The following is a 27,926-nucleotide window of genomic DNA, read 5'->3' as shown; positions in this document are numbered from 1 at the left end:
TAAACTTACCGATTTGATTTTTTTTATATTTTCGAGTGGCAATTCCTGGTTTTCTTAATCTAGATAAAATCTTCAACCAACGTATCAGTTTTGGGAAAAATGATACCCTATTCTAGATCCAAACGCTCTGATATATATACCCTATCTTACAGTAAACTGCTTGAAAACCATACCCTTCACAGCGGCGCATACCTATATAGCCCATATATGGCAGTGCCCCCCCCCCCCGGGCCTACGACATGAATTGTCACTTGTAAATCAAGCCTACAACTCGCTTATGACTGTTGTGTACGTCAAAAAAATGTCATAGGATTTTAAAACATGTTTTAAAACGCTGCGACATTCGTAGCCGGAATCGATAGAAAATGGCGTATTTTGTGACAAATTTCTACTGAGCAGGGGACGAGGGTGAAGTTTTTCTTGCGTCAGAATGGCGGACGAAATTGTTGTTGACTGATTGACATAAACTCGTTTCTCGAAAAGTACTAAACAAATTAAAGTGAAAAACAGCTTGTTAGAAAGTTTTTTCAAAGCGCAGGAGAGCTAAAATATTTGTTTACCGTTTGTTAGAACTTTGTAAGTGAAAATGTCGTGCGCGTGTAAATGGTCCTAAGTCATGTCGTGGGCCTGTCGTAAGTTTGTCGCATGCGACTAAGTCGTACCGTGTAAATCGGTTCTAAGAAGATTTAGGTTTAGTCACTGGGTTAAACTCATTAGTACAATGAGGCACGTAAGCCCGTAATTTTTCTTTGTTTCTCAGGGTCTAAAAATCAAAACTTTATTCTTCTAAGTTCTAGAAAGTTCAAAGGGCTGTCTAGTGCTGCCTAGAGATTACATTATCACTGAAAAAAATGGGGTGTTCCATCGTCTTTAGTTTGCCTTCTCCTTTTCTGAGGATCTTGACAAACAACTTATCACAGATTTCAACAAGTATCTGACAACAAACAAAGCAACTACTAAGACTAAAAATGCCAAGAACAAAATATCAAGCAGATAGAGCTGATAGAACGGCAGATCCAGGCCCCGTGGTCTGAGATACTGCAAACCACCTTGAGCCTGCGTGTACTCCACCCAGTCAGCGGCTTCTTTGATGGGCGGACGCGGCAGTCGCTGAATGGATTTTGAGATCCGCTCCGCCGACTCGCGATAACTAGAAGAAAAGAAATTGATTAGTTAGTTTTACTTATTTTAAAGCTTCTCAGTATTGTTGCACTGCTTTATGGGGACTTGTCGCTGGTAACGAAATTAAATCAGTCAATAGACCAATTTCTATATTTTAAAATTCAGCCTAACCAGGAGCCATAATCGGGGACGGAGACCGTAAGCGCGCGCCATTTCTAGTATTGGGGCTGTCCCCATGATATGGGACAATTATTCTATTTTTAGAACAAATTGCGCCATCGCCTGCGGCACACGCGCGTACATGCTGCGAGGATTTTTACGAATGTCGCGCGGGGGAAATGGCGTCCGAAATTCCCGAAATTTTTTATGTTTTTGGCCCACAACTCAACGCGTTTACGTCTGTTGGAATTTTGCTTTATGTATTTTCGTCGTAAGCTGCTCCAGTTTGAGTGAAGTAAGACAGTGTCGAATTTAGGTATGTTCCGCTGTAAGCTTATATATATCGCTGACCAAGTTGTGTTCCGACGGATGCTTCTTTTACATGAGCTGTACATTACTCCACTTTAAATTTCACATATGTTTAAGATTAACAGCTTTTCCATTGTACAGCAAAAAACTAGCTGGATATATTTAGATATAGCAGAGCTTCAGGACTTCATACTTTCCTAGCTCCTCTTCTTACACGCTTGCGAGGAATTTGCCAGTCTATCGCGACCGAAAAGTAAAACAAAATAATTGCTAGTTTGAGTTTCGTCTGAATTGTAATCAACGTTTGATGTTCCGTCAAGGCCCAATAACTTTACGTCCGTAGATACTGCTCAGTTTTATTCGTGTAAAGATCCAGTAAATTCTCTGTTGTCGATGAATGAGAGCGCCCGCCGATGCGTGTTTTGTACAGTCAGTAAACATGACAAATTGTACTTCATCCGCACTTTCATGTGAAAGCGTACATCGAACTCAAACAATAACTCTATAGTTTTTAAATATGTTTAAGATTGATAAATGTTTGAGAACATATTAAAAGCTAAGCTGAAAATAAGTGAATAAAGCAGAAATAATCAGCAAAGTTACGATGACGCTTTCTTTAATCAACTTCGAATAACGATTTCGATTTTGTTGATCGAGTTATCAATACTCCTTGTCTATTTTCATTTTCGCAGTGTTAAACTTCACTATGCTTATGTTGAAGAAACAAATATGATGTTAGTAGCCTTTTTTGCGTTCGTAAAATTTGTTGCAGCATCTCAGCACAAAAGATAACGAAAGGAATCTTTGTCAAGATTTCTTAACAATTGAAAACACCGACTCGGACTTGAAAGTGCACGAGCTGCACTATGCAAATGAGCTAGTTGTACGCGTCAGACTTTCCTTTCAAAAACTTTTGCAAACTCACCAAACAAGCAGAAACAATAAGAAACCATCAAAACAGGTTTTGGTTATGATTAACCATTGTCTGAGAAACTCACAAATTAACTCGATACCAGAGTAGAGAGTTTTCTTGCTATATTCTACAGTCAGAACAAACGCAAAAACATACGCGTAATAAGTTACAACTAGCGCGAGCAGATCTTATTATTCATTCCCAGCGCGAGATTGAAGTCTTGTTTTGACCCTGAAAAACCCACCTTTTCCATTAGCTCAGAGCATAAAACTACATATAAGCGCCCTGGTTCGTATTCCCTGCCTTATTCCCTGCCATCGCTGTAAAAAATACGCAAGATGATCTCTCAACTCTCACCATTTGATCATGCAACGTGACAACATCCACGCGAGAGCCCCCGACATGTGCGCGGATCCGCGCGGATATATGACGTCAGGATGGCGCAATTTGTTCTAAAAATAGAAAAATTGTCCCATATCATAGGTGCGCGCGGATCCCAAGACTTACGGTCTCCGTCCCCGATTATGGCTCCTGGCCTAACACAATAGACCTCAGCACGAGGCTCTGGGGAATAAACCCCACAAACTCTGTAGTTATTCCGCAGAGCCTCGCACTGAGATCTATTGTTTTAGGCTGAATTTTGATATGTCGAAACTGGTCTATTCCGAGTTGCTTTTACCTGTTTCAAAACGAGTCTTGGTGCACAACCTTTCACATGGAGATGAGATTTTCTTGCGCGTTCATTTTCTCGCAAATCAAACTCATTTCCATTGAAAGGTTGTGCACCAGGACTCGTTTTGAAAAAGAGATAAAAAGCAACTCGCAAATGGCTTATTAATTCCCTGTTCACACCAAAATACCTATATTCAAACCCGATCAATTAATTTTTTCATCGATGCAATAAGAAGAACTTTACCTCAGAAGAATTGTTTGAAGGGGTATACGGAGTACAGAAGAGCAAAAGTGTCTTCGCTGATAAGGACCTCTATCTCAAAACAAGTTCTACGTTTTAATATCGTTTCTTAAAACGTAAATCTAAATATAAGTCCATGGTCTTATGTTAGAAGAACCAATTGGCAATTGCTACTAGAAGAGTTAATACGTCTGTACTTCGGGGAGCTTATATTTGCCGGGGTTATTTTTATAATACTCACCTGGGTTGGGTCAACACCTTGTGAATTAAACTAACAAAATGTTCTGCTGACGTAGCCTTTAAGTCCAGTACCTCAGCAAACCCAGCTTGCTTTGCCATTTGGGCGTTAACAGGTTGATCTCCAAAGAACGGCGAACAAATCATAGGGACACCGTGGTACGTAGATTCATATAACCCGTTGATCCCTGCGTGTGCTATAAATAGGCGCGCCTTGGGATGGCCGAGAATGTCGTTTTGCGGTAACCATGACAACACTTTCACGTTTTCACTCGCTGAGACTTTTGATGCGTCTGTTAAGTTAAGGAGAAAAAGGCGTTCAGCAGTTTTTTTTTAGTGATTAAAGCAAATGATGTACATGGCGTTTTCATTGGTTAATGCTAGTTTTCATCTAAGGAGATGATTATACTGAGAGGACTTTTTGACGTCGAGAAACAGCATTGTCACATTTTCCTTCAAAGCTTTTAACAAGTGTGAATAACTTAAGGTTTCGCGGACCGGTCGGTCCTTGTTTTATGTTTTACAAAGTGATCATGTCATAGACGAATTGAACGCAATAAACTACCTCTTGTTAATTAGAACTTCGTTTTATGCTGATTCGTAAATTGAGTGTACACAAGACCAGCCAATGTAAGTGTCTCCTAATTTACAATCAACACGATTCAGTCGTCATGAATGCTTTCACGGAATATCCTGTTCAAGAAAAAGCTTGCATATATACAAGAATGCTTAATCCCAGCAACTGGTTTCTGTAAATCATAAACGAAACCATTTTTAATTATCATCTTAGGTCAAACTGTTTCATACCCTTCAGCGTAAGTTTCCATATAATCTTCTGAGACAGTTTGGAAAATGCTTCAGTCATCATTTGCAGTAAGGTTTCATCGAGCTCTCCCACCACTGTACCAAAGGATACCAAGATCACTCCTTCGTCACCAGCCTCCTGCATGAACTGATCCAACTCATCTGGTAGAGGTTTGGGAGGACTGGGTAGGAATGGACCCACAACTCGAGTGTCTTGAAGTTAGAAATTAAACGCAAAATGGATAGAGAATAACACATAGGCGCGCAGATATGGAATGTCTTTTCGAGTGTTCAACGCGATATCTCTTCTATGGTTACTTCTTACTTGTAACACTTGCCCCAAGTGTTACTGCCGACGTTAATACTACTGTTCAACTATACGAAGATGGTACAAAATGCTACAGATCTCAGTATCTTTAATGATTCTAATGGGCGACAGTTGCAACGTGAATTATCAAGTCTAAAGAGCTGGAGTTCAGATCACTTGCTGAGTTTTAAACGACTAATAAGTCCCAGCGCTTCGTACGTCATTACAAAGAAGAAGAAAGCTCTGCAGACATTGTACATTGTGAATGGGTCGCAAATCAAGGATGTAACATGTAAGAAAGATCTTGGTGTTCTTATCTCCTCAAACTTATCATGGGACGATCATTTTGAACTTCTTGAATCAACTGTCAGCAAAGTAAGTTAAATCATTTACAAAACACACACAATGAATGTGATCAAATAACTCTGTTGAATCCTTCTAACCCTTAAGCTCACCCATAATGAGAATACTCATTATAAGTCTGGTCCTTACACAAAAGGAAAAATTGTGGTTTTTGAGCAGGTTCAAAGCTATACAACTGAAGGTATTTTGGAATGTGACTGAAGTAGTTAGATTATCCAGAACGTTTAGTTAAACGAGGTTTTTTGAGTGCAGACGGGAGATATTAGACTTGATGTTTTTTCCTTCAAATCCTCGTAAATAAATAGACAAGAAACTAAATAAAAAATAGATTAATTAATAAACTTTGAGATCTACGCGCAGATACCACGCCATAAAGAGGGCAGGCAGCATTATTTCGCAGTCCTGAATTATTTTGAATAGCATACAATTTAATTTAAAACTAAGGTACGTACTAGGAAGTAGAGGTCTTGGGTGGCCCTCTAAAACGAAATCCATCTGACCGAGTACCAAATCAACTCTCCCAAGCGTTTCATATATGTTCTTGCTGGGTGTGATGCCATGCTTTACCTTGAGTTCGTTGAACATCGGACATAAATCGTAGATGTAATGCACGTACAATAACAGCCATTGTATCACGTTCTTCACTCTGTCCACAAATGTCAACTCTTTTGTAAGAGAAGCACCCCATTGCGGCACATAGGAGGGAGGGGAGGGTAAACCGAACCCAAGCCCGGTGGGTGTGGAGAGGCTAGTTGCAGATATGATTACATGTGGAAGGTCAAATTTATCTGCAACTAATGCAGAACACAAATACAGTATCTCGCCAACAACAAGATCTGCATGCCTAATTTCTTCCATGAACTCTGCGTTGCTAAGCAAGTCGTCACAGTAACAGGACTGGTACATCAACAGATATCTCAACTGGTCTATGTCAGGCACTGCCATGATATTACTCGAAACGACCTCGGGTGGGTTTCTGAATAATGCTGCGATCTTGTCGTCGTTGTAAACTCGGGCGATTGAGTCATTTGCGGCGTAACTCTGCGTTGCTCCTACATATATCTTCACCTGTGCAAACATAAAAACGTTTCGTGGAGTTAGTACAGACCATGTTATAACAGATTAAAAGAAACCAGGATATCCCACCATTGCACGAAAACATTTATACATCCTTTACTCATGGCTTTTCCAAAGGAGGCTTTTCAAAGACAATAACTACTAAAAGTTAATATTACCACAAACCTTGAAATAAAGCTTAGACTTCCTCGAAAAAAAAGTTCTGGAAAGTCTGTGGCAAAATGTAAGTTACTACTTGCAACAGAAAAAGTAGCACAACTAACAAAAATCAAGAATGTGATGATATTTATGGCAAAAGTTGCGATATGACTTTTATTTTTGCGAGGAGTAACCAAATCTGGGCAGTACAAACCAGACCGGATTGACCGGTTAAACTTTGGTAAAGGAATCTATTCCACATTAGTAGAAATCTTCTAGCGTTTTAACACGACTGCCGTTCTCTGATTGGCTGCGTTACTCACTATCTATTGATAGATAGTGAGTAGCGTAGCAGTGAGCCCTTGTTAATGTTAACAAAATGAAGCCCTTGACGCCCTTCTTGGCGTTTACGAAGTGTCTGTGACGAGGATTTAGATAAATTTTTGAACGACTAGTAGATTTATACTAAAAAAATTAGATTATTGGCTCTCGATTTCTGTGCGTGATAGTTGACTCGAACTGCATCCTCGTCCTCGTCACGCAATAGAAATCTCGAGCTCATAATCTAATTGTTCAATAGACTGTTTATTTTTTATAAGAATATATTCTATAAGAATATCAAGGCTGGAATTTGCGAAATTTTAAGAATATTTTAAGAATAAACCTCAATGACGCTGAGATTTTCAAAATAATATAATTTTGTGTGTTGAAAATTTGTAAATACAATACAGTTGTGTTAAAATTCTTTCTTTTATCAAACGGCGAAACTAGCCAAAAAGTAACAAAAACAGCACCAGCTAGCCGTATTTTAGATGCTTATAACATTTCTGCAAGAGGTTATGTGCGTCATATCAGGCTGTCTGCAGGCTGGCTCCAAAATTACTTTAACATCATCCAGACAACAAATACATTCAAAAACAGAAATGCCATACCCTATAATCTAAGAATATTCACAAGAGATATTTTCAGCCTAAAATCGGCAGGAAAATAAGAATATTCAGCCTCAGCCGGAAAAACAATATTCCTATGAAAAAAAAAAGAGTTTAAGGAGAAAAAAGAAAAAAAAAAAAAAAACGATATACCAGGGGCACCCAACAGATCGTTTCGGTAAATTATCTGTTCGGAAGGCCTTTAATCCCCTCTGATTTTCTTGAGAGAATTGGCACCTCGAACTTTCGTGATATGAGAAATTTTATGTCTGTTGTTTTCGGACTGTTGAAAATGTCGTTTTGAGTACCGAAAAAAGGTCAGCTATCATTTTCGGAAAGGCGATAAGACCTAAGGTTTTCGGGAAATGGACAAAAAAGCCCTAATAAATTCGAGAATACTCAAGTTCCCCTAGAATATCCGAACAGATAAAATTTTTTTAGTGCAACCTAAAATTAACCTACAGAGCTTTAAAAATACTCCAGATAGCCTAAAACAGCATCTAACAGCATTAGAGAGAAAACGGTCGTTGGGTGCCCCTGATATACTGAAAACCGTCTGTTGACATTTTCCATGAGTGAACAGCCAACGAAACACAACAGCGGACTATCGCTTAATTAATGAAAACGAGACAATAGACACTCCGTGTATGTATACTTCAAAACTCTTTACTTAAGTTATGTCTGTGGCGATAGCAGCATAATTTTCATAAATATAGTCACGCCAGTCCCCCTGTCACGAAATCTGATTCATCGGCTCCTTTAATGCTCCATGATCCGAGTGATCCTGATCCAGATCTCCCCGAAGGAACGCACCTATTGTCTCTTATTCTTAAAAAAAAAAACATAACATTCGTCCTCAGCTGTCCTCTTTGACTCTATCCTGCTAACTTTTCACATCAGGCAGACTACGGTATTTCAAAGTCCTCGGTCGTCCTCGTCCAAACATCGCGATTTGCTCTCCCTGTGAATCGCACTTATAACTTCATCTTGGAGCTTCTTGGTGTTGTAAATCGGACGCTTTAATTTACGTACGAGTGAAGGGACTTTGGTCACAATTTTGGCACAGTTTTGACCAAAATGCAAAAAATTGGATTTATATTGCTTCGCAATCGCCCCGTGGTCTTACATCATATAAAACCAGTAGAATGTGACTAGAGTGGAACTAACCGATTGCTCGGACCAAAAGTCGTGTCCTTTAGATTTTATATTTCATCACTGATTTAACCCCCGATATCTCCAGCCAATTATCGTGACTCTTGGAGATCTTGGAGGTTCGAACAAACGTGATTCCACTGTAAAGAAGGTGCGGGGAGGATAAACAATTTCTCGGCTATTAATTTGCTTACCTGATGACCTCTTTGAGTCAGTTCTTGACCAAGCTTAGTGTAAAACATATAATGGCTTCTTCCAAACATGGGAAACATGACAAAGTTTGCAGCCGAGCAACATGAAAGAATTGCAAGGCACACCAGCGCTCTAAACGTAGCCATATTGCTGGATGGATTGAAGTTCATTCCAGACAATAGATATTTGTTCAAAAACGCTGACACAAGCCTTTGATAGTCACGCAACGGACGAATGAGGAAAGAAGCGTGGAGTTTGGTGATGGTTTGGTCGAGTGTCTCGATCCTCTTTAAACTGAAAAGTATGATTTTGGAACTGACGGCAACTGCTGATTCACACAACGTCTATTTTTCATGTAACAACTTCTTGCTCGGCCAGACTGGTCTTTTTCAGCTTTAGGATTTCATGAAAAGTGATAATTAATTTGTCATAAAAATAGAGTTCGTCGCAATATGCAAAATACAAGTGAGGAAGGAAATGACGTAATGTAAATCGTAGCGATATAGCAATGACGCAGCAAAATTAAATGGAAAAGGAAAAAACACAAATACTGTAAGGTTTCGAAAGTAACGGCCCTCGTTACTTTTTTTTAGGTGGCGGGGAAGGGGTTGTGCAATTTTATTGAGCCTGATATTTTTTTCTCACCTGTAGGTTTTTCACCTTTAGGAGTTTTTGGGTGGGCAATAACTTGGGCAAGGATTTTTTTAAAATCAAACTCATAACCTTTATAGCATAAAGCACTCGCTAAATTTTTTCCTATGGCTCCCCTTGCACGAATTTTTTTCAGCAGGTTTTGCCGTGCAGAAATTTATTTTGCAAATTGCCCAACTGGAGAAAGTCACTCAAACAAATTCTATCAAGCGTTCGTATCTACTGTAATTATTTCGGACGCTTAAAATTTTCGGACGGTTCCATTTTCGGCCTTTTTTTGCCCGAAATTAAAATCGTCCGAAAATTGTTGCAAGTAAGGAAACCGGTAATAATAGTATGACAGTTCATTTTATTCAATGGAAATCACAGTTAAACAAAAAGTATTCTACTTAGTAAATGTAATTAAACAATAGACAAATTTTGATATATTAAAATTCAGCCTAAAACAATAGAGCTTAGTACGAGGCTCCTGGGAATAACTACAGAGTTTGTGGGGTTTATTCCCCAGAGCCTCGAGCTGATATCTATTGTGTTAGGCTGAATTTTAATATATCGAAATTGGTCTATTAGTAAATGAAGCAAGAAGAATCGAAATAAATGCCCGTGACATCTTAACGGTAGTACAAGCGAAATCATACGGTTCGTGAAACCAACTTTAAAGTACTGATTTTTTAATTAAAAAAACCAACCAAACAAACAAACCGATTCCCTGTTTTTGAGGCTCCCGGCAGCATCGCATGCGATGTTATACCATGTGCCCTTAGATTGACTGCATTTCTCAGGGCAAAAAAAAAAAATCAGAGATTTACTCCCCTTAGCTCCACAGCGGTTCTAAGACTAATAAGCACCACCTAAAGATTAAAAAGGTATTTCGTCTTTTCAGTTTGCTTTCTCCTTTTCTGAGGATCTCGACAAACAACTTATTACAGATTTCAACAAGAATCCGATTACGAATACCGCAACAACTAAGACTAAAAATGCCAAGAACAAAATATCAAGCAGATAGAGCTGATAGAACGGTAGATCCAGGCCCCGTGGTCTGAGATACTGCAAACCACCTTGAGCCTGCGTGTACTCCACCCAGTCAGCGGCTTCTTTGATGGGCGGACGCGGCAGTCGCTGAATGGATTTTGAGATCCGCCCCGCGGACTCGCGATAACTAGAAGAAAAGAAATTACTTTGTTAATTTCATTTATTTTTAAGGCACTGCAGTACCGAAAGCTCCTCATCAGTATTTTTTATTTTATTTTTCATTTTACAAATAAAAAGACAAAAAAAGTACATAAATATAACTACACTGCTTTAAATACATAGTTCTCGGAAAGCTAAATCTAAACATGAGCTTATGTTCTTACATTAGGAAAGAGAAATGGTGTGGGAAGATCGTTACTGGAGGACGTTCTACGTGGGAAAGTTGGGAAGCTTATATAGTTACGTAATCCTCACCTGGTTTGGGTTAACACCTTGTTAATCAAACTAACAAAATCTTCTGCTGACGTGGCCTCTAAGTCCACTGTCTCAGAAAACCCAGCCCGCTTTGCGATCTGAGCGTTAACAAACTGATCTCCAAAGAAAGGCGAACAGATCATTGGCACCCCGTGGTAGGTCGATTCAAAAATCCCGTTGAGTCCAGCATGTCCTATGAATAGACGCGTCTTGGGATGGCCAAGAATGTCATTCTGCGGTAACCATGACAACAATTTCACGTTGTCGCTAATTGAGACTTTGGATGTGCCTGTTAAGGGTAAACGCGGGTAAGTTAAAATGTGGATTACATTGGGTTCCGATTGGTCGATTTGTGTCTATTTCGTGTCGATTTGTGTCATGGACTAATCAACGAATTGAACGCGATAAACTTCCTCTTATTCGAAATAATTCTTGTACTAATTAGGAAATTGAGTGACACAGAAAAGCTGTGAAAGTGTCTATTAACCTTAAAAAGAAAGAATGCTTAATCCCAACTGATTTCCATAAATCATAAAGCAAACCATTTTCAATTATCATCTTCGGTCAACCTGTTTTTGTCGACATACCCTTGAGTTTCCATAAAATCTTCTGTGGCAGTTTAGAGAATGCTTTAGCCATCAGTTGCAGTAAATCTTCATCGACTTCTTCCAGTACCGTACCAAAAGAAACTAAGATCACTCCTCCGTCACCAGCTTCTTGCATGAACTTATCCACCTCTTTTGGTAAAGGCTTCGCAGGACTGGGCAGGAATGGACCCACAACTCGAGTGTCTTGAAGTTAGAATTTAAATATAATGATAATTTTAAAAAAATAGAAATAATCAAAGCGCTGTTTCATTGAGTGTCGCAAGCAATACACATTTGCTTTAGTTTTTCGTTCCTGTGTTAAACGATTGTCTTAAAAGTCTCGCGCTACTTTGTCATCTAGTTAAAAGTTAAGAAAAAAAAAACAATCGTGACTTCTCGCCTACTTTTGCTCGCTGATTTGCAACCAAGATACTTACTAGGAAGTAGAGGTCTTGGATCTTCTAACACAAAATCCATCTGACCGAGTATTAAATCAACTCTGCCAAGAGTCTCATGTATGTTCTTGCTGGGTGTGATGCCATGTTTTACCTTGAGTCCGTTGAACATCGGACATAAATCGTAAAGGTAAAACCCATACGATAACATCCATTTTATCACATTCTTCACTCTGTCCACAAATCTCAACTCAGGTGTAAGAGAAGCACCCCACTGTGGCACATAGGAAGGAGGAGACGGTATACCGAACGGAAGCCCCGTGGGTGTAGAGAGAGTCGATGCACTTATGATTACATGTGGAAGGTCAAATTTATCTGCAACTAATGCGGAACACAGATACAACATCTCGCCAACAACAAGATCCGCGTGTTTAATTTCTTCCATGACTTCTGTGTGGCCAAGTAAGTCGTCACAGTAAAGAGTCTGGTACATGAACAGAAATCGTAACTGTTCTAGGTCGGACGTCGTCTTGAAGAAATGCGAAGTGGGTCGGCCGGCTCTCATCATTGCGGCTGCTAGCTGGTCATCTTTGTAAACTCGGACGTTTGAATCATTTGCGGCGTAACTCTGGGTTGTTCCCACAAATATCTTCACCTGTACCAACATAAAAACATTTCCTGGCGTTGGTAGAACAAATTAAAAATGAGAATTCACGATGTGCTTCAAAAAGTTAAATACTGGTGCATGAAGAAACCTAAAATTAAGCTATAGTCTTCTTCGAAAAAAAAAGTTTGAAAAACTCTGCGGGAAAATACAAGCTGTTACTTACAATAGAAAGAGAGAAAAAGAGAACGTATTCCAAGGATGTTGCTCGTGTAATACACTCTGATATTTTTAAACTAGTGCAACACAAATTTTCCAGACATTTTGTTCAACTCATTGCACTTCACGGGACATGTCGCATGAACAAACGTTTGTCGGAAGGCGATGTCCTCTTGTGTGTAAAGCATCTTTCTCCTGTAAAGCACCTTTATCTGTAGGCACCTTAAAGACATCGGGGTACCATTGACATTTTTCCATTTATTTTCTTTCCAGACTGTAAGTCGCAATAAGTCTGCGTCGAGCCAAATGACCCACACAGCCGGAGCTTATCCTGGTTTCTGTAGGGTGAAGCGACTAGGAGTATTTCCACTCCCCCCCTCCCCTTCCCACCCCGCTCACCTGTTGATGGGATGTTAGTCCATGGCAGGGTTATCCACCATCATTAAATTCGTTGATACTCATTAATAATAATTTTTCCTTTCGAGAACAACGCCCGCGATCGTGGACCCAACATGTACACAACAACCTTAGAACCGATCAGATTTGCGGAAAAAGAACGCTGGATAAATGCTAATGATTTTGAATTCGCAATAATCCATTACACAATAGGACCACGAAACAAACAATAACACAAGACAAACATTTTTCTTTTGAGAAGTCTGAAGAGGAAAAAGTGTAATGGCGCGACCAAACGAGTACCGCCTTTGTCCGCCTTCAGGTTATCACCCCAGGCTTAACGGGCAGCGTACCCAGCGAGCCGCTCCAAACAAAGCACTCTTCGCCTTTCAAAACCCTATCTCGCATTCCATTACAAAATCTGTTTCGTACTGATTTTCCATTATACTAAGAGCTTACTAAGGTGTTACCCAGGTCGGCCGAAGAGATTTATGTTATTAGACCAAGAGAAAATGAGGGTCCCCTCATTTTTTCTCCCTGAAGATGAGCTTACAGAGACTACAGACCTAAAGGTTGCGTGTACGATAAAGAACTAGAGATGAAATTCCACGTGATTAAAGGATAATCAATAAAACAAGCAAAACAAACAGTGTGTTACAAACCAGATTTGGTTAGTCCCGGTTACTTATCTGACTTAATTATAGCCAGTGATCTGTCTCAAATACTCTGAAGCCTTATATCATGGACACAGACGGTATATATTAGACTGTCAAACTGCTTGCTGTTTAGAAGCTCGTGAGTGCCAGTGGTCTTGATGAACTATCAATCAAGACTGGAATCCTGACTAAAGTCATACTGTGCATGTGTGTGTAGTTAACCCGAACTTCCGAACGTGGGTAGTCTTGCTGAGTCACGCTCAGACTGGCGAGCACAATAGTGGTATTAACCAACATGGGCTTTCCACTGAGATACCAATTGACAGTGCTCTAACAACTGAAAAGGGACAAGTTCGATTGTAATCTATTTTCTACTATTTTAAGAGCAATAAGTAGTGTTTCTCCGCTGATTTCAACCACTCTGTACGTCTTTCAATAAGGCGAGATTCTGCAAATTAACAAAGGTCTGTAAAACAAAATGTTCACCCACTGAATGAAGGTCAGCCCATCCACTAATTCATTTTTACCGTATTTGTTTTTACCTTGTTTACTGGAAAAATATTTCTAAATGGAAACGATGAGATACTTTTTTTCCGTCTCTCTACTGCTTTAGGGATTGCAGTTCGTTATTCAAAACGATTACGGCAAAATTCCGGTTTCTCGAACCATTGGCATCATCATGAACCTCCTGATAGCTCCGTGGTTTCCTTTAGATTTGCATTGCATTGCAATTTAGCACCCGATATCTCTAGCCAATTATCGTTACGCTTGGTGGTTCGAAAAATCAAGATTTTATTGTAAGTGATGTGCTGGTAGAATTAACAATTTCATGCCTATTAATTTGCATACCTGATGACCCCTCTCGGCCAGTTCTTGACCAAGCCGAGCCACGAACATGTAATGGCTTCTTCCAAACATAGGAAACATGACAAAGTTTGCGGCCGAGCAACATGAAAGAACTGCAAGGAACACCAGCGCTCTCAATGCCGCCATATTGCTGGATGGATCAGTTGAAGTTGGTTCAAGACAATAGATGTTTGCTCAAAAGTGCTGACACGTCCTGACACTATTGGGATCTATCGGCCTAAGCCTTAATAGTCACGCACTGCCGTCAGGGGTGAAATCGGAGTCCAGCTTTCCCGGAACCGTAAAAGTGGAAAAGTCGAGCCAGTGTTCTTCATTTACATGATGTCACTAAAAGTGAGGTCAGTAACTGAAAATTTTACAACCGACAGAGATTGTCCCAATATGCACTATGCAAGTGAGAAAGGGAATGACGTACGTGCAAATAATAGCGGTAGCTGCATGCAGTGACACAGCGAGATACAGTGAAACCTGTATTAATCGGGCCCCATATTAAGCGGACACCCTCCATTAAGAACACATCAGCTTGAGTCCCAAAATTTGCTTCTAACATTTACTGTAAAGTCGTAAGAAAATTTAATAGACAAGCATTCAGCGGACATCTCTGTTAAGCGGACACCGACACCAATTTAAGCCATTTTGTTGCACAAAACCTGCAATAAGCGGACACTTCAAGGGCTTTTTACTTCTGAAAGCTCAGCTCAGACACCTTTAACATTGTTCAGCGATTTCGCTTTAAAGCTAAGTAGATTATTCCAGATTGATGCATTGACTGACTGGGCATTGTGCTACGGGCAGTCTTTGATCGTACACTGTGTTACACTGATTTACAGAAGGGTTAATAATTAACTATTATTGGGAAATATGTTTTATATAATAATCAAATGAATGCGCGCGCTCTGATTGGTCAATCAGCTATGGTTTATCAGTCGGGTGGAAATTTTCTGGTCTAATAACTTTTTCTGTAGTAGCTTGGTAGTTTTTGTGTTGACATCAAGAAATAAAATTGTAACGTAAACTGACTTCATCTCTCGATGGTAGAATCCCATCTCTTCGACCGGTGAAAAACACAATGATGTCAAGCATCGACAGCGTTAGTCTGATATGGCCCTCCTCTTGAGACGAAGTCCAACATTTAAGGTCTACCAGCGTTTTTCCTAGTGCCTTGCTAGTCTTTGTCTTTACGTCAAGGCAGTCTACTATCGCCTGGAACTTCATCTCTCGATATTAGAATCCCATCTTTTCATGGGTTGAAAAGAGGATGGAGTCGAAACAACGGCCATGATTGTCTAATATGACCACCAGTTTGAAGTGGTGTAAATTTTCTGGTTTAATAACTGTTTACGTAGAAGCTTGTTAGTTTGTGCGGATATCAAGATATAAAATTGTAGTTCCGCATGATTTCCAAGAACTTGGACGATATTTCCGATTCCAAGGGAATCTAAACTAACTCGAGAAGACCCTGTTTTTCAGTGAAATCTACGGGGGGAAAAATAATTGAACGCTTGGTCATGAGCAGTCTGACCGAAATATAGCCCCTGTTATACTCACTTATAGTGACTGGAAAGTCGTAGAGACCGGGCTACGCGCACCTTGATTTTGACCTACTCAGGATCGATTTCGAAGAGCTTGGACGATATTTCCAAGTCCCAGGGACTCTGAACTAACTCGAGAAGCCCATGGTTTTCAGTGAAATCGACAGGGGAAAAATAATTGAACGCTTGGTTATGAGCAGTCTGGCCGTTAAATAATACGGCTGCCGCGATTTAAATTTTAGGATCAGCTTTTTGTCAGTAAACAGCTTATGTTGTTGTTCACGCGCAGATGATGTATTAAAAAAAATCATGTCAGGCCACCATTTGGGAAAAATTAAATGAGCGCCAACCCCCCCCCCCCTTCCCTCGATTAAGCGCCCCCCTCGAATAAGCGCCCCGCATCTTCTCTTAAATTTGAATTAAGCGCCCCGGGCGCTAATTCGAGGATTTACGGTTCTTAGGATCGATTTCCAAGAACTGTCCCCCCGTTTTATGGATTTTTTTTCTTTTCCTTATTATATTTTTCTGCTTTATACACTTTGATTTGAATGATGCAAGTGTCCTGCGTGTGTTTTCTTCAAGAACTACTCCGACATAAATTATTAAAAATACAACACAAATCAGTCAAATACGAGTCAAATTCTATTCATTGACTTTTTTATCTGGCATTTCCACAGGCGTGGCCTCACCTCACCGAATTCCTGGCCCTTCATACACAAATGTCCAGGAATCCCAATATCAACCCAAATAGAGCTCTTTCTTTAATTTGTGGCTGCAAAATTGGCCATTTTTCCCAGGTCTTCAGTCCAAGGAGATGTATAAAGAAGCAAATGGACGCAAAACAATCTTTACCATTTATTCAAACATTAACCTCAATCTCGCATTTTATTCATCGATTGTTGTATCTACACAGTACACTTTGTTGTTTGACTGCGAGATTCGTTTCCCGAGCTCAAATACGAAAAAAATACTATGGTCCCGGGTCAATTTTTCTTCCTGTTTTTGAACTACACAAAAAGAAAAACCTTACTCTGCGTTAAAAAACACACCTCGTCCAAATGAGAACGAAACATTTTCGGCCATCTCATTATATATTAATGTCGCTATTAATCCCCATATTCCACCTATCTATAGAACACGATTTTCTTCCTCAAAGCTTCAAAACATTTAAATTGATCAAGGCGTTTCTATGATCGCCACAAGTCCATTTTTCAGATTGGCTAGAAAATATAAACGCTTTTAGCTTCCGCTTAATTCTCCACTAAATCAAGGTATCAACCATCAAACGGATCAAATTGTGCACAGTATACACAGTTCTACATCACAAACTGTTACTGTATCGCTCGCCCTGTACTGAATGAACTGTTTTCTCAGTTGTAATTTTGACTGTTTCCCTTTCATCTTCCTATATACATCTAAAGAGGTAAGATGAAAACTAACTTGTTCTGCATACACCATAAATATACGATCTAGACTGAATTAAACAGTTGCCTAATTTGACTATCGTTTTACTGATAAAGAAAGCGAATGTTTTGAGTGTTAGCCTTTACGAGAGAAAATCAGGAGAATATGCGTTTAAATGCAGTGAGTGTTGGAAGGTGAAAGTAAGCAGCTACATCACCAGCAGAAATAATGAATGCATGGTAACAATGAAAACGTTGGTTGATCCTTGATGAAAGCTACACGTGCAAGGGTGATAAGCTGGAAGATTGATGATGTCACTGATGACGTCAAACTGGTGTCTTGCTGCTTTTGTTAAGAAGAGGCGGCTTGCGTTTCCCGTGAATCTTCAGATCTGTTTCGATGTGGCCCTAAAGAAACGCGCATAATGAGAAATGTTGGCCACTTAACAAATTGACGTCAGTTTTTTATGCGTCTGTCCTCTTATTGATGAGTGGCTGTGCTCTTATTGATGATATAAATGAGCCAATCAGCGCGCGAGAAATTAGACGGTTATTGTAAAAAAAAACAGATCGCGCATTTTTTTCAAAGAAAACTCCTCTTCCAAAATTCCTCGATGGCTTCTATTACCACGTGACCTACCTTCACTGCTGCCCCAACAGCTACAACATCAAGTAGGAATGTATCATGACCATATATGGAAGGTAGTTCATAATATGTCACATCATGGTTTTCTGGAAGAAAAAATTACAAGAAATAAAGATGATCGCCCTATAGGAAATACAGTCGAAACTCCGGTAGCGAAGACCTCTCGTAAGCCACCACCTCTCCTCAGCGACCAGTTTTACAAAATACCAACAGTTTCCCCGTCAAATCACTATATTTGAACCCTCTTGTAAGCGACCACATCTCGTAAGCGACTGCGATCACTTTTAAAGCTAAATGTTTGAAATTTTCTTTTGTTTTTAACCTCCCGTAAGCGACCACTTCACAGATAATGGAGAGGAAATTTCTCAATGGGAAGAACAGGATTTCTTTCTGGAAATAACTGTACTTTTCAAATGAATAAAACATTGCATCGACATTTGCGCAAAGGTAAGTCTAGCATTTACCACATTCTAATGAGGTAAAATTTTGTTTTAATATGGTCTAAGCTCTCGTAAGCGACCACCTCCTGTAATCGACCACCAAGGCTTGACATTTTGGGAGGTCGCTTACGGGAGGTTCGACTGTATTGGACAAAGGTCATGTTGGTAGCTGACCATTTTGCTTATTCTCATACCCCTTTTCCTTCACTGGGTATTAGTACTGTAAGGAGAAATTGGACATTGATAACTCTCTACGGATTTAACACGTACGAGCTTCTTTCAGAAGACTCTCCAGCTCTCTTTGCTGTGTGACAGGAAACAACACATCAGATTGAACTCCTAAAACCTGCAAATTAAAAGCCACAAAAGAAGTTAAAATCATCGCCACTTTTCATACAAAGACAAAAGAAATATCTGGTTAGAAAACAGACGGCTTAGTTCTTTACGACGTCATAGTTAAATTGTGATAATGAAATCACAGAGATGCTTCTCTGAAGTATGTTTAAAATGGTCGGTTCCAGGATCCTTGTAATACTTGTTGCAATACGCGTGCGCATTGCAATACTTACAAGGGTGGGGCACTGAATTCGAGCCACTCCTTCCAAGAGAGAGCTGAAGCCTTCCCCCAAGTCGAACAGATCCATTGCCTGGAGCACAGTATAGAAGTGTTATTTAACAGTTATTCAAACTGATTGATAACCACAGAAACAGAGGATTCAGAGGGTGGAAATTAGTGATTCCAACAAAACATTTAAATCACCTTTGATATGTATAGTAGTGAGTTAGGATCATACTTGACACAAAAGCTGTCACCCTGTTAACGAAAAAATAAGAAAAATATTTTAAGATAGCAGTTAAATCACACAGTTACTGGGTCAGTGTGCACTTTTTTGACCTTCTCTGTAAGTTACTTAGCTATTCCCCCCCTTCCTCCCTTCTTCCCCCCCCCTCCAAAAAAAATGGTGGTTATTGTACGTCTGTCGATCAGAATGAGTTGAATTATGAAAGGGAGGGGGGGGGGGGTAAGTACATGTAGTGGCTGCTAAAGAAAGTGCACCATTCAATATTCAGTATGATGATGGAGGAAGGTAAGGCACTGTATTTCATCACTACCATGTGATACCAGCATTGATATCAACATGAGCCTAACATCTTTACTGTAAAGATAAGATCTGGAGTAATTAGCTATATAGCATATTAAATACTAGGAAGAATTTAGTTGTTTACTGAAAGTTCATCTTCCAATCACCTGATAATCCAAGTAGCTCTCAATCTCAAACTCAGGACAAAAGTTTGGCGAGACTTGATCCTCAATGCGTTTACGCCCAAATCTCTGCTCCCACTCTGGGCCACTACGGTATGTAATGGTGGCTACTTCCCTGATTACAAAACAAGAGTTGTAAGCTTGTTATGTAACAATCTATAGTTTAGCATATGCACAGTAGTAAGGAATAAAACAACTGACCTGGCGTGTTTCATTCCAAGCCTTGGATAAGCTCCATCATAATAAAAACCTTTGTTCCAGTTAGGATCACTCATGAGTACCCTGCGCTGCACGTAGCGAAGGGCTATTGATGCTGGATGTGATTGAGCACAAGCCGAGATTGTGACCACCCTGAAACAAAAAGCAATATTTTCATTTTACAGGTCCATACAAAATACGCAGATATGTTAGCAATCTCCACGACAAGCTACTGCTTACAAGACCCTTAGCACTCAACTGTGACATATTACAGTAATCTAGCATGCAGTTTGTGCAGAGAGCTAGAAATACAAACTTCAAAGGTTTGCAATACACACGGAGAACAAGACCATTATCTAGCATCATGGGTCTGCAATGTGTGCAAAGAGCTACAGCAATATTTTGCTTATCAAGCACCATGTTGATTTTATCCATCTCTTCATGTAAGAAACCACAAATAAGAGCCAGATTATTTTGTGTTATAAGTGGATAACTTGGAATGACAAATCTTTCTACTATCTAATGACAAATGATCCTTCACAATGACATATTGTTAAGCAGACACCAGAAAGTCAGTCCAATCCTTACCTTCCCACTCGATCTGGATATAAAGCAGCAGCAATCAGGGAAGACATACCTCCCAAAGATGCTCCAACAACTGCATGAACCTTAAGAGTTCAATAAGAAAGAAAGCAATAAGTGTGTACGTAGAACAGTTTTCAACTGACAGATGATCCATCTTGTTTATGAAAACCTAGAGTACAGGAACATCTTTCGAAGAGTTCGTCAGCTGTTCATGAACATTGCCAGCTCGCGGTGCATTCAGTGGATTCCAGCAAAACAAAAGTTATTACACAGAAACAACAAGTTCAAACATCACATAACGGAGGCAATTGAGATGTCACCAAAGCCCTCTTTGAATAGTGACAATGGCTTCAAATTTGTTAACATCTATGACACCATTTTAGCCCCTTTGAGACCCTAACGAATATGATATACATGTAACCCTTCTTTAAAATTAACATTTTTGGGGTTGATGTGCCAAATGAAATATTCCACTTTGTTTAAAAAAAAAAAAAGAAGACATATTACATTTCATTGCACTTTTACTACATGAAATGTTCTTTTACTTCAAGTTTTCAATTGAAATTGTCGTAGGACTAAACACAAAGCACCACAGTGGCCAATCACAGCAAATGTAAACAATGCTATGAAGCAATGACAACTTCAAGCATGTGCAAGCACATTTTAAAAATCATATGTGACCAAGTTGTAAATATGGTTTAATTTTGCATTCGATTGGTCAAGTTGGTGATCCAGGAATTTTGAAACCAATCACAGAGCCTAAAAACATAATCCCATTGAGAGCAATCCTGGATTACTTTCAACAGTCATTTGAAAACTGCTCTATATTTTGACTAGATACATTTATGCAAGTTAATAAAGTACTTGTTAAACTTGATCTAACAACAGTCCTTTCAAATTAACCACAGACCTGCCTCATACCTTTTCAATACCTAATGAATCCAAGGTAAGAAAGAAGGAACGCACCATATCATCAACACTGACAATAGGGAAGGTTGTAGCATAAGGCTAAATTGACCAAAGATAAAAGCAATAAAAATTATTGTCAAGAAAATCAAGATTACTGTGACAAAGTTAAAGATCTAAAATCGAGTGCTGAATTTATTTCATTTTTATTACCTTATTTGTCACTGGATTGATTGAGGAAGGCCCACTGCAATTTAAAAACCAAAAATAAACTTATAATTGTTTCATAGAAATTATGTTACATGGGATTGATTTTATGTAACTTATTAGAAAGAAAACTAATCAAGTTTAGTCAGGTCGTAAGGAACTCAACAATTATGTTAGAGTCACAAAATATAACGGAATGTGCAAGATTTAACAGCGATCTGCACTGAGCCAGTAGCCTGAGGCTGGCAAAACAGCAGCCAGGACTAGTAAAATATTACATTTATTAACCTGTGCATGGGCTAGTGGAGCATTAACTTGATTAACTTAATTAATTATTCTTTGTACAAAAAACAGTAATGACAGAAGTTTGTGTACAGAATCAGTAGTTGTAACACTGAAGAGAAAATTTGGCATTGCTGGTAAAATAAAGTGCTATACAGTATTAGTTTTTTTTTCTCTGACTTTCAGTTTGTCATGTTTCACACATGTACATGTACTAATTGGAGTAACCCTTAATTGAGGGAGTGAGGTAAAAATATTCAAAACCTGTGTAGTTTAGGCTATAAAAGGGTCAGGCTAGTAAATTGTATATTATATGTACCAGCCTAATGAACAGTGGTGGAGCTGAATAGATGTTGAGCCCTGAAGTGTCATAATTAAAGATTTCTTAACACCACCACAAATGCTGCAACTCACAAACCACGCACTTTTATAATAATATCATTGCCTCGGTTACTCCAAGGCACTCAGATCCAAAGACTTACAAGACTGAAGGATGCTCAGTAGATGAATTACTTCCAAATGTAATTAACAGAAATTAAACCAAATTGATTGGAAGGGTATCAGCAATTTTCACAACCTCATTTCCAGGGTACTCTCTCTACCTCGAGAAAGTACCCTGGTTGTGGCTGGTCACGTGCCATCTAGATTTTAGCAGATTCCAGAGATGTGATTGAAGAGAGGGGCTGGAAAGTTAAAGTTTGTCTCAGCACTGAGCTTGCCTAATCTGAGCCCAGTAGGGAGTGGAATTTGTAACCCTCCCATTGTGGATCGGCAAAAATCACAGCAAAGGCATTGACACATTCGATATAGGAATTCAATGTGTTCAATGTTCGGCTAAAAGGTTAGCTCTGCATTTAGCTGAATTTTCCCTGTCGATAGTTGGACGGTCTTTGGAATTTGTGGCCGTGAAAACATTTGGCAAAGAACTTGGAAATGACGACCACCACAACAAATGGACCATGCAGTGAATTTAATTTAATTTTTTATTCCGCAAAATCACAACGAAGGTATTTACGTTGTATGTTCGTCTGCAAAGGTAATTTTGAATTTGATTGAATTACTCTCATCGACAGTTTGACGGTAATGCCATTCTCTTGCGGCAAAGAAATGTTACAAAGAACTTGACATCAACAATGTCTGTGCGCTGAATATTAAAGCTTGATTTAGATTAAGCTTTTATTTTGCGATCGGCAAAATCACAATGGCGGCATTGATGCATTCGTTTAGAGTTTGATACATCCAGTGTTTGGCCAAGAGACTAACTCTGAATTTGATTGAATTCATCCAATCGAAAGTTTGATGGTCATTTGATTCTCTTGCAGTGAAAAATTTTATGAAGAACTGGACAGCAACCACATCGGCCGCGTGTTCGCAAAATATAACGGCTTTCGTTTCACAACTGTTTAGCGGTAAGTCCAATTTTTGGTCAAGAGAATAGCTTCTCATTAAATTGAATCAGAAGCATATCACCTAGATCTACGTGATATGCTTCTGATTGAATGCATTCCATCAAAAATTTGACGGTTATTTAATTCTTGTGCTGTGAAAAACTGATTAAACTAATCCGAAGCAGGCTGTTGATGGTTATTTAAAAAAGTAGTGAGAAATACGCAAACTTCCCCCTCAATCAACATCTCATACTCATAGAAGTTCAGATAGAAACAAAGCAACAGTCAAGCAGGATCTCTGACAAATAACTTGCTTACTTTCAAAATATATGTAACGTCTGTACGGCAGCGCAACTTTCACCCCCATAGACAGTGTTGACAAAATTAAGTTGAGGACCCACCCTCTGTGCGCTTTGGTTGGAATGCATAGACACGTGACCAGCCACAACCAGGGCACTTTCTCGAGGTAGAGAGAGAACCCTGGGAATGAGGGTGCAATTCTCATTCCCAGTGTCATAGGTCTGCAATGCATGCAAAGTCTATTCTACAGCTAAATAGCCCAACCTCTGGAAGCATTGCACTCCCTGAATAATTATAATGACTGAACCACACACCTAATATTAATGCTAGGAAATATCACCCAGCATTATTAACTTACAATGTGCTGAAAAGTCCTCAGGTATAGCCCTCAGCATGCCATGTGTGATTAATGCTTGAGTCCACAATAATTGTGGACTGAGACATTAACCACGCATGGCAGTGATGCAGTCTTGCTGAGCTCCACCAAAGTAAATAAAAATATTACTTCACTGAGAAATCAGAACCATTATACTAAGTTCAAACAAACCTTGAACCATAACATCCTCCTACATTGTTACAGCAAATGATGAAGAACTTATCACTGTCCAAAGCACAACCAGGACCCACAAAGCTTTCCCACCAACCCGGTGCAGGGTTCTCCTATTTCAAACATTGGCAACAAAGTTATTTATTATATGAGTTTTATGACAGTCAACGAGGCTCTCCTTATCAACATGTTCAAAATATTACAGGTAAAGTAACTCTGACCTAGAGAAACTAGAATTCATAGTAACTATGAATAACTGTAAAGTTATAAAACTCTAACTCCTCCATATTATGCATACTCCCCCAGCACCTGTTAACATCTGGTTCTACTAAATGTATATAAATATTTAATAGACTGGTCCAGGGGTAGATGATCAGGAATATAAACCAAGTTTACCTTCAGTAACCCATAAACCAATTCTCCAGTTTAAGATCAAAGTTTATATTAATGTGAGACTAAACAAGGACATTTTGAGAAATTTTGGAGTTAACACGACATATTTAAATGCCACTGGAAATGAAGGTTTTATTTTACTTTGAAACCTCTTCCTTATTTTAATTTTAATTCTTCAAAACAGTTTCTTAAATCCATTCCTAATGGGTAGAAAAGCATCAGGTTTTTTGTTATCTATGTTTGCATCTTGTTCGGATCTTATAACCCCTTATGTACCACCCTCTCAAATGTTCCAACAATTGTCAACAAATCTAAATACTTTGTGTGAAATAATAAATGTAGGTGCTCACATCCTTAGCACAGTAAATTTCAAATTGACCAGATTTACAAGTAACATCTATGGATCCACCACAGTTATAGACTGCTATTGAATATTTTATATTGGATATTATTTTACAACAATTTCCTATTGAGGTGATTCCATTATAATAATATTAATAAGTCTTACCGCATGACTCTTGGCATGTGATGAGGCAGACAGACCAGTACATAAGAGAACAACATTATCTTTTGCTTCATTCAACTCGCCCCATGTTTCATATGCCACCTCTAGCTCGGGTATTACACCATCATTATACTTGAAGTGAAATGGTTGATCATGTAAAAATGTCTTGAAGCCTGAGTTTACTTTAGAATATATTGGCTCCAGACCAAAAACACTGGATCTGATGATATGAAAATTAAAGCATACATAAAATTTAGAAACAAGGTTGACACTCTAAGTAAATCTTAATTAGTAAGCAATAATCCTAATATTTGTTTTAAATTATCAGTCCTACGTCAGTCCACCAACAATATCAAATTAAGCAAGCCTCAGCAACAACGAAAGATAAACAAGTGTAGAGAAAAGTGATGTTACTATACCAGGTTACTGGACAAATTATCCTTCAAACTGGTCATGATTGAAGCCACAACTATCAAGACTTTGACAGGATGAGTGTAACTGGTTCTTAAATATACAGACAGCTTATCTGTTCAAAACAGATTCCTTAAACATGTTTTTCATGACAACAACTACTACACAATACCAACTTTATTAGAAGAAACACTCACTGACCTAACGAAACTAACAAGACAAAGAGCAATTTTGCAATTTGGGCATGTCTAGCAGTTCGATTGGAAGCACCAAAGTGTGCTTTTATATAGTCAATACACTTTTGCCTTGTTTTATTTTTAACTCTCACCCTGGGGTATTTGACCCACTTGTTTGTCCCCACCATGGGAAATTTGCTATGTTTTTTTAAGAAAGAATGCTAATGCCCAGGGGCTGACCCAGGAGGTGATGGGCACTACAGGAATTGAGTGATACATAACACAGGGAAAAGTCTGACCTAGTAAATATGATAGCTATATAACTGGTCAACGGAACCAAGTGAAAAAAACCAATATGTTGGTCAAAATAGTAAGACTTAACTGGTCTTAATTACAAACGAGAATTAAGTACATGTTCTTTTAACCTTAGGGCCTGATTACATGAGCCGGGCTGGCCCAGTTAGCCAGGCTGGCCTGGTTAGCAGGGCTGCTTCGGTGCACCGAGATGACTTTCAGCCCAATATTACATGAGGCAAGCCAGCCTGGTTGATGGCTGATGCGATGAACTGCAGGAAACCGAAGCGAGCTTGATTTTGTACTCTCGCTGGCTTAATGAGCCGGGCTGACCCGGCAAACACGATTACGTGGAAAAATCTCAGCCCGGTTAACCGCGATCCCGGCACCATGATACTGTGATCTCCGCTAACCGGCCTGGTCCGGTTGTCATGTAATCACGAAGTTGATTTTTGTTGCATGTAACAAACGTGCCGAGATCCCAGCAAACTGACACCAGCCGGGCTAACCGGGCCAGCCTGGCTCATGTAATCAGGGCCTAATTCTGTACCTCAGGTAAATTAAATAATTTTCAATCTTAAATTAATTGAATAATTATCAACATTTGTCATAAAGAGCTTTCGTGCTCAAGACTCATACAAGACCCTGCAAACAAGACTTTAATTTGATTTGCAATCTTTACAGACTGCAAAACATTCCCTCTTTGCTATAAATTTTCCAAGATGTATTACATGTGTTGCATGCGTGCACAATGCACACTGGTTATTGTTCACACCTTGACAACATGTAAGTTAAATTAAAGAATCTACGCACATAAGGAGGCATGTTAGAGGAAACTAGAAGTAACTATATGTTAAAACAAGGTACCGTACAAAGCAAAGTTTTAAACTCCACTATGTGCTATTTTAAATGCAAGCTCTTCTTGGTTAAACAATCAGGCCGCATCAATGTTTACATCTGAAGAAATGAAAGAAAACCGTCCCAACTCACCGTGGAGCTTGTTCTGACAGGCAGGGAAACGAGTTATCGAGTCCCTTGAATTCTTGCGAAAAATCCGGGATTTTCACCTTGCTTTCTTCGTGTACATGTCGATGTGGTTGCAAAGATGCGGCGAAAATCCTCGAAACTCCTCGACTGGCTTTGGAAATACGCCCAGACAAAAGACAATAACCGATTCGAATCATGTTGATTCTTCAAGACCTGCTGATCGATTTTGTACTCCAATTCTTGCGTTCAACATCACGATCAGCAACATGGGTATTTGTAGAAACAGTTTTCATGGCAATGCTTCACTCTCCTCAACACACCGATGATGATAAAGCATTTTCTTTTTGTCACGTCAACGACGTGACTTCTTATATAGATTTTCATCTGCTTTGTTTATTTATGCTCGGGGGAGGTTCATGGGAAATAATGAAAGTACGTGATGAGCACGTGCTCAATCGGGTAAAGTCCAGAGTACTAAAATTAATAAAGTGCTTGTAGAAGGAGTACTTGTTCTGTAATGCTAAATAACACTTCAAATTTTCTTGCTCACTGGGTGAACGAAGGGAATTGCATGATCACCACGTGAAGAACGAAAAAATGATTTCGTTGAAATATTAGCAGCCCCGCTGACCATACGTCACCATAGGCGTTGGCTATGTGCACATCTGAGTTCACGTTTCGCCCCCGGGGGGTTTCGCACGTTTTTGATCAGTTCAGGCAGGATTAATTGCATTTCAGTGTAGCAGTGGTTTATAGGATGAGAAAGGGATGTTCGGCAACAGCGGCGGGTTGAATCTGTCTTTGGGACGTCGCTTAGTTTCACCTATGTATTGTAAATGGCAGCGGTTACACTGTATCGTGTAGATTAAATTGTTGGTGTTACAGGTTATGTAGCTTTTATATGTGTGAAGTGATGTGACGGATTTTGCTTGTGGAGAAAAAAGCATAGCGGAAGGAACCAGGTGGTAATGGCTCTGTCAATTCCAATGCCGCTCATGCCCTCCCCTCTTCCCCGGGCATTTGACG

The 27,926-nt window shown here is 39.3% G+C and overlaps 2 protein-coding genes across 2 annotated transcripts; both read right to left on the bottom strand.

The window, feature by feature from the left end:
- Window positions 1-291: 291 nt before the first annotated feature.
- On the bottom strand, window positions 292-15,238 carry LOC145478308 (uncharacterized). The gene is made up of 10 exons (XM_081456320.1): window positions 14,419-15,238; window positions 11,737-12,349; window positions 11,300-11,503; window positions 10,713-11,001; window positions 10,155-10,425; window positions 8,618-8,959; window positions 5,580-6,195; window positions 4,461-4,670; window positions 3,658-3,946; window positions 292-1,150 (listed from the first exon to the last, which is right to left on the bottom strand). Exons 1-10 carry the CDS (start codon window positions 14,560-14,562, stop codon window positions 871-873), a joined length of 3,258 nt encoding a protein of 1,085 aa, XP_081312446.1. The 5' UTR covers window positions 14,563-15,238; the 3' UTR covers window positions 292-870.
- Window positions 15,239-16,801: 1,563 nt separating this feature from the next.
- On the bottom strand, window positions 16,802-27,297 carry LOC145489748 (uncharacterized). Its single transcript, XM_081468791.1, has 13 exons — window positions 26,904-27,297; window positions 25,036-25,252; window positions 24,135-24,247; window positions 21,624-21,657; window positions 21,426-21,512; window positions 20,508-20,587; window positions 19,923-20,072; window positions 19,707-19,836; window positions 19,218-19,271; window positions 19,027-19,104; window positions 18,728-18,803; window positions 18,012-18,103; window positions 16,802-17,779 (listed from the first exon to the last, which is right to left on the bottom strand). Exons 1-13 carry the CDS (start codon window positions 27,095-27,097, stop codon window positions 17,699-17,701), a joined length of 1,386 nt encoding a protein of 461 aa, XP_081324917.1. The 5' UTR covers window positions 27,098-27,297; the 3' UTR covers window positions 16,802-17,698.
- Window positions 27,298-27,926: the final 629 nt, after the last annotated feature.

The sequence above is a fragment of the Orbicella franksi genome, chromosome 1, assembly GCF_964199315.1.
Source record: "Orbicella franksi chromosome 1, jaOrbFran1.1, whole genome shotgun sequence".
In the NCBI taxonomy this organism is placed as follows: domain Eukaryota; kingdom Metazoa; phylum Cnidaria; class Anthozoa; order Scleractinia; family Merulinidae; genus Orbicella; species Orbicella franksi.
The sequence above is the reverse complement of the archived record's forward strand: the minus strand, read 5'-3'. Positions and strand labels throughout refer to the sequence as shown.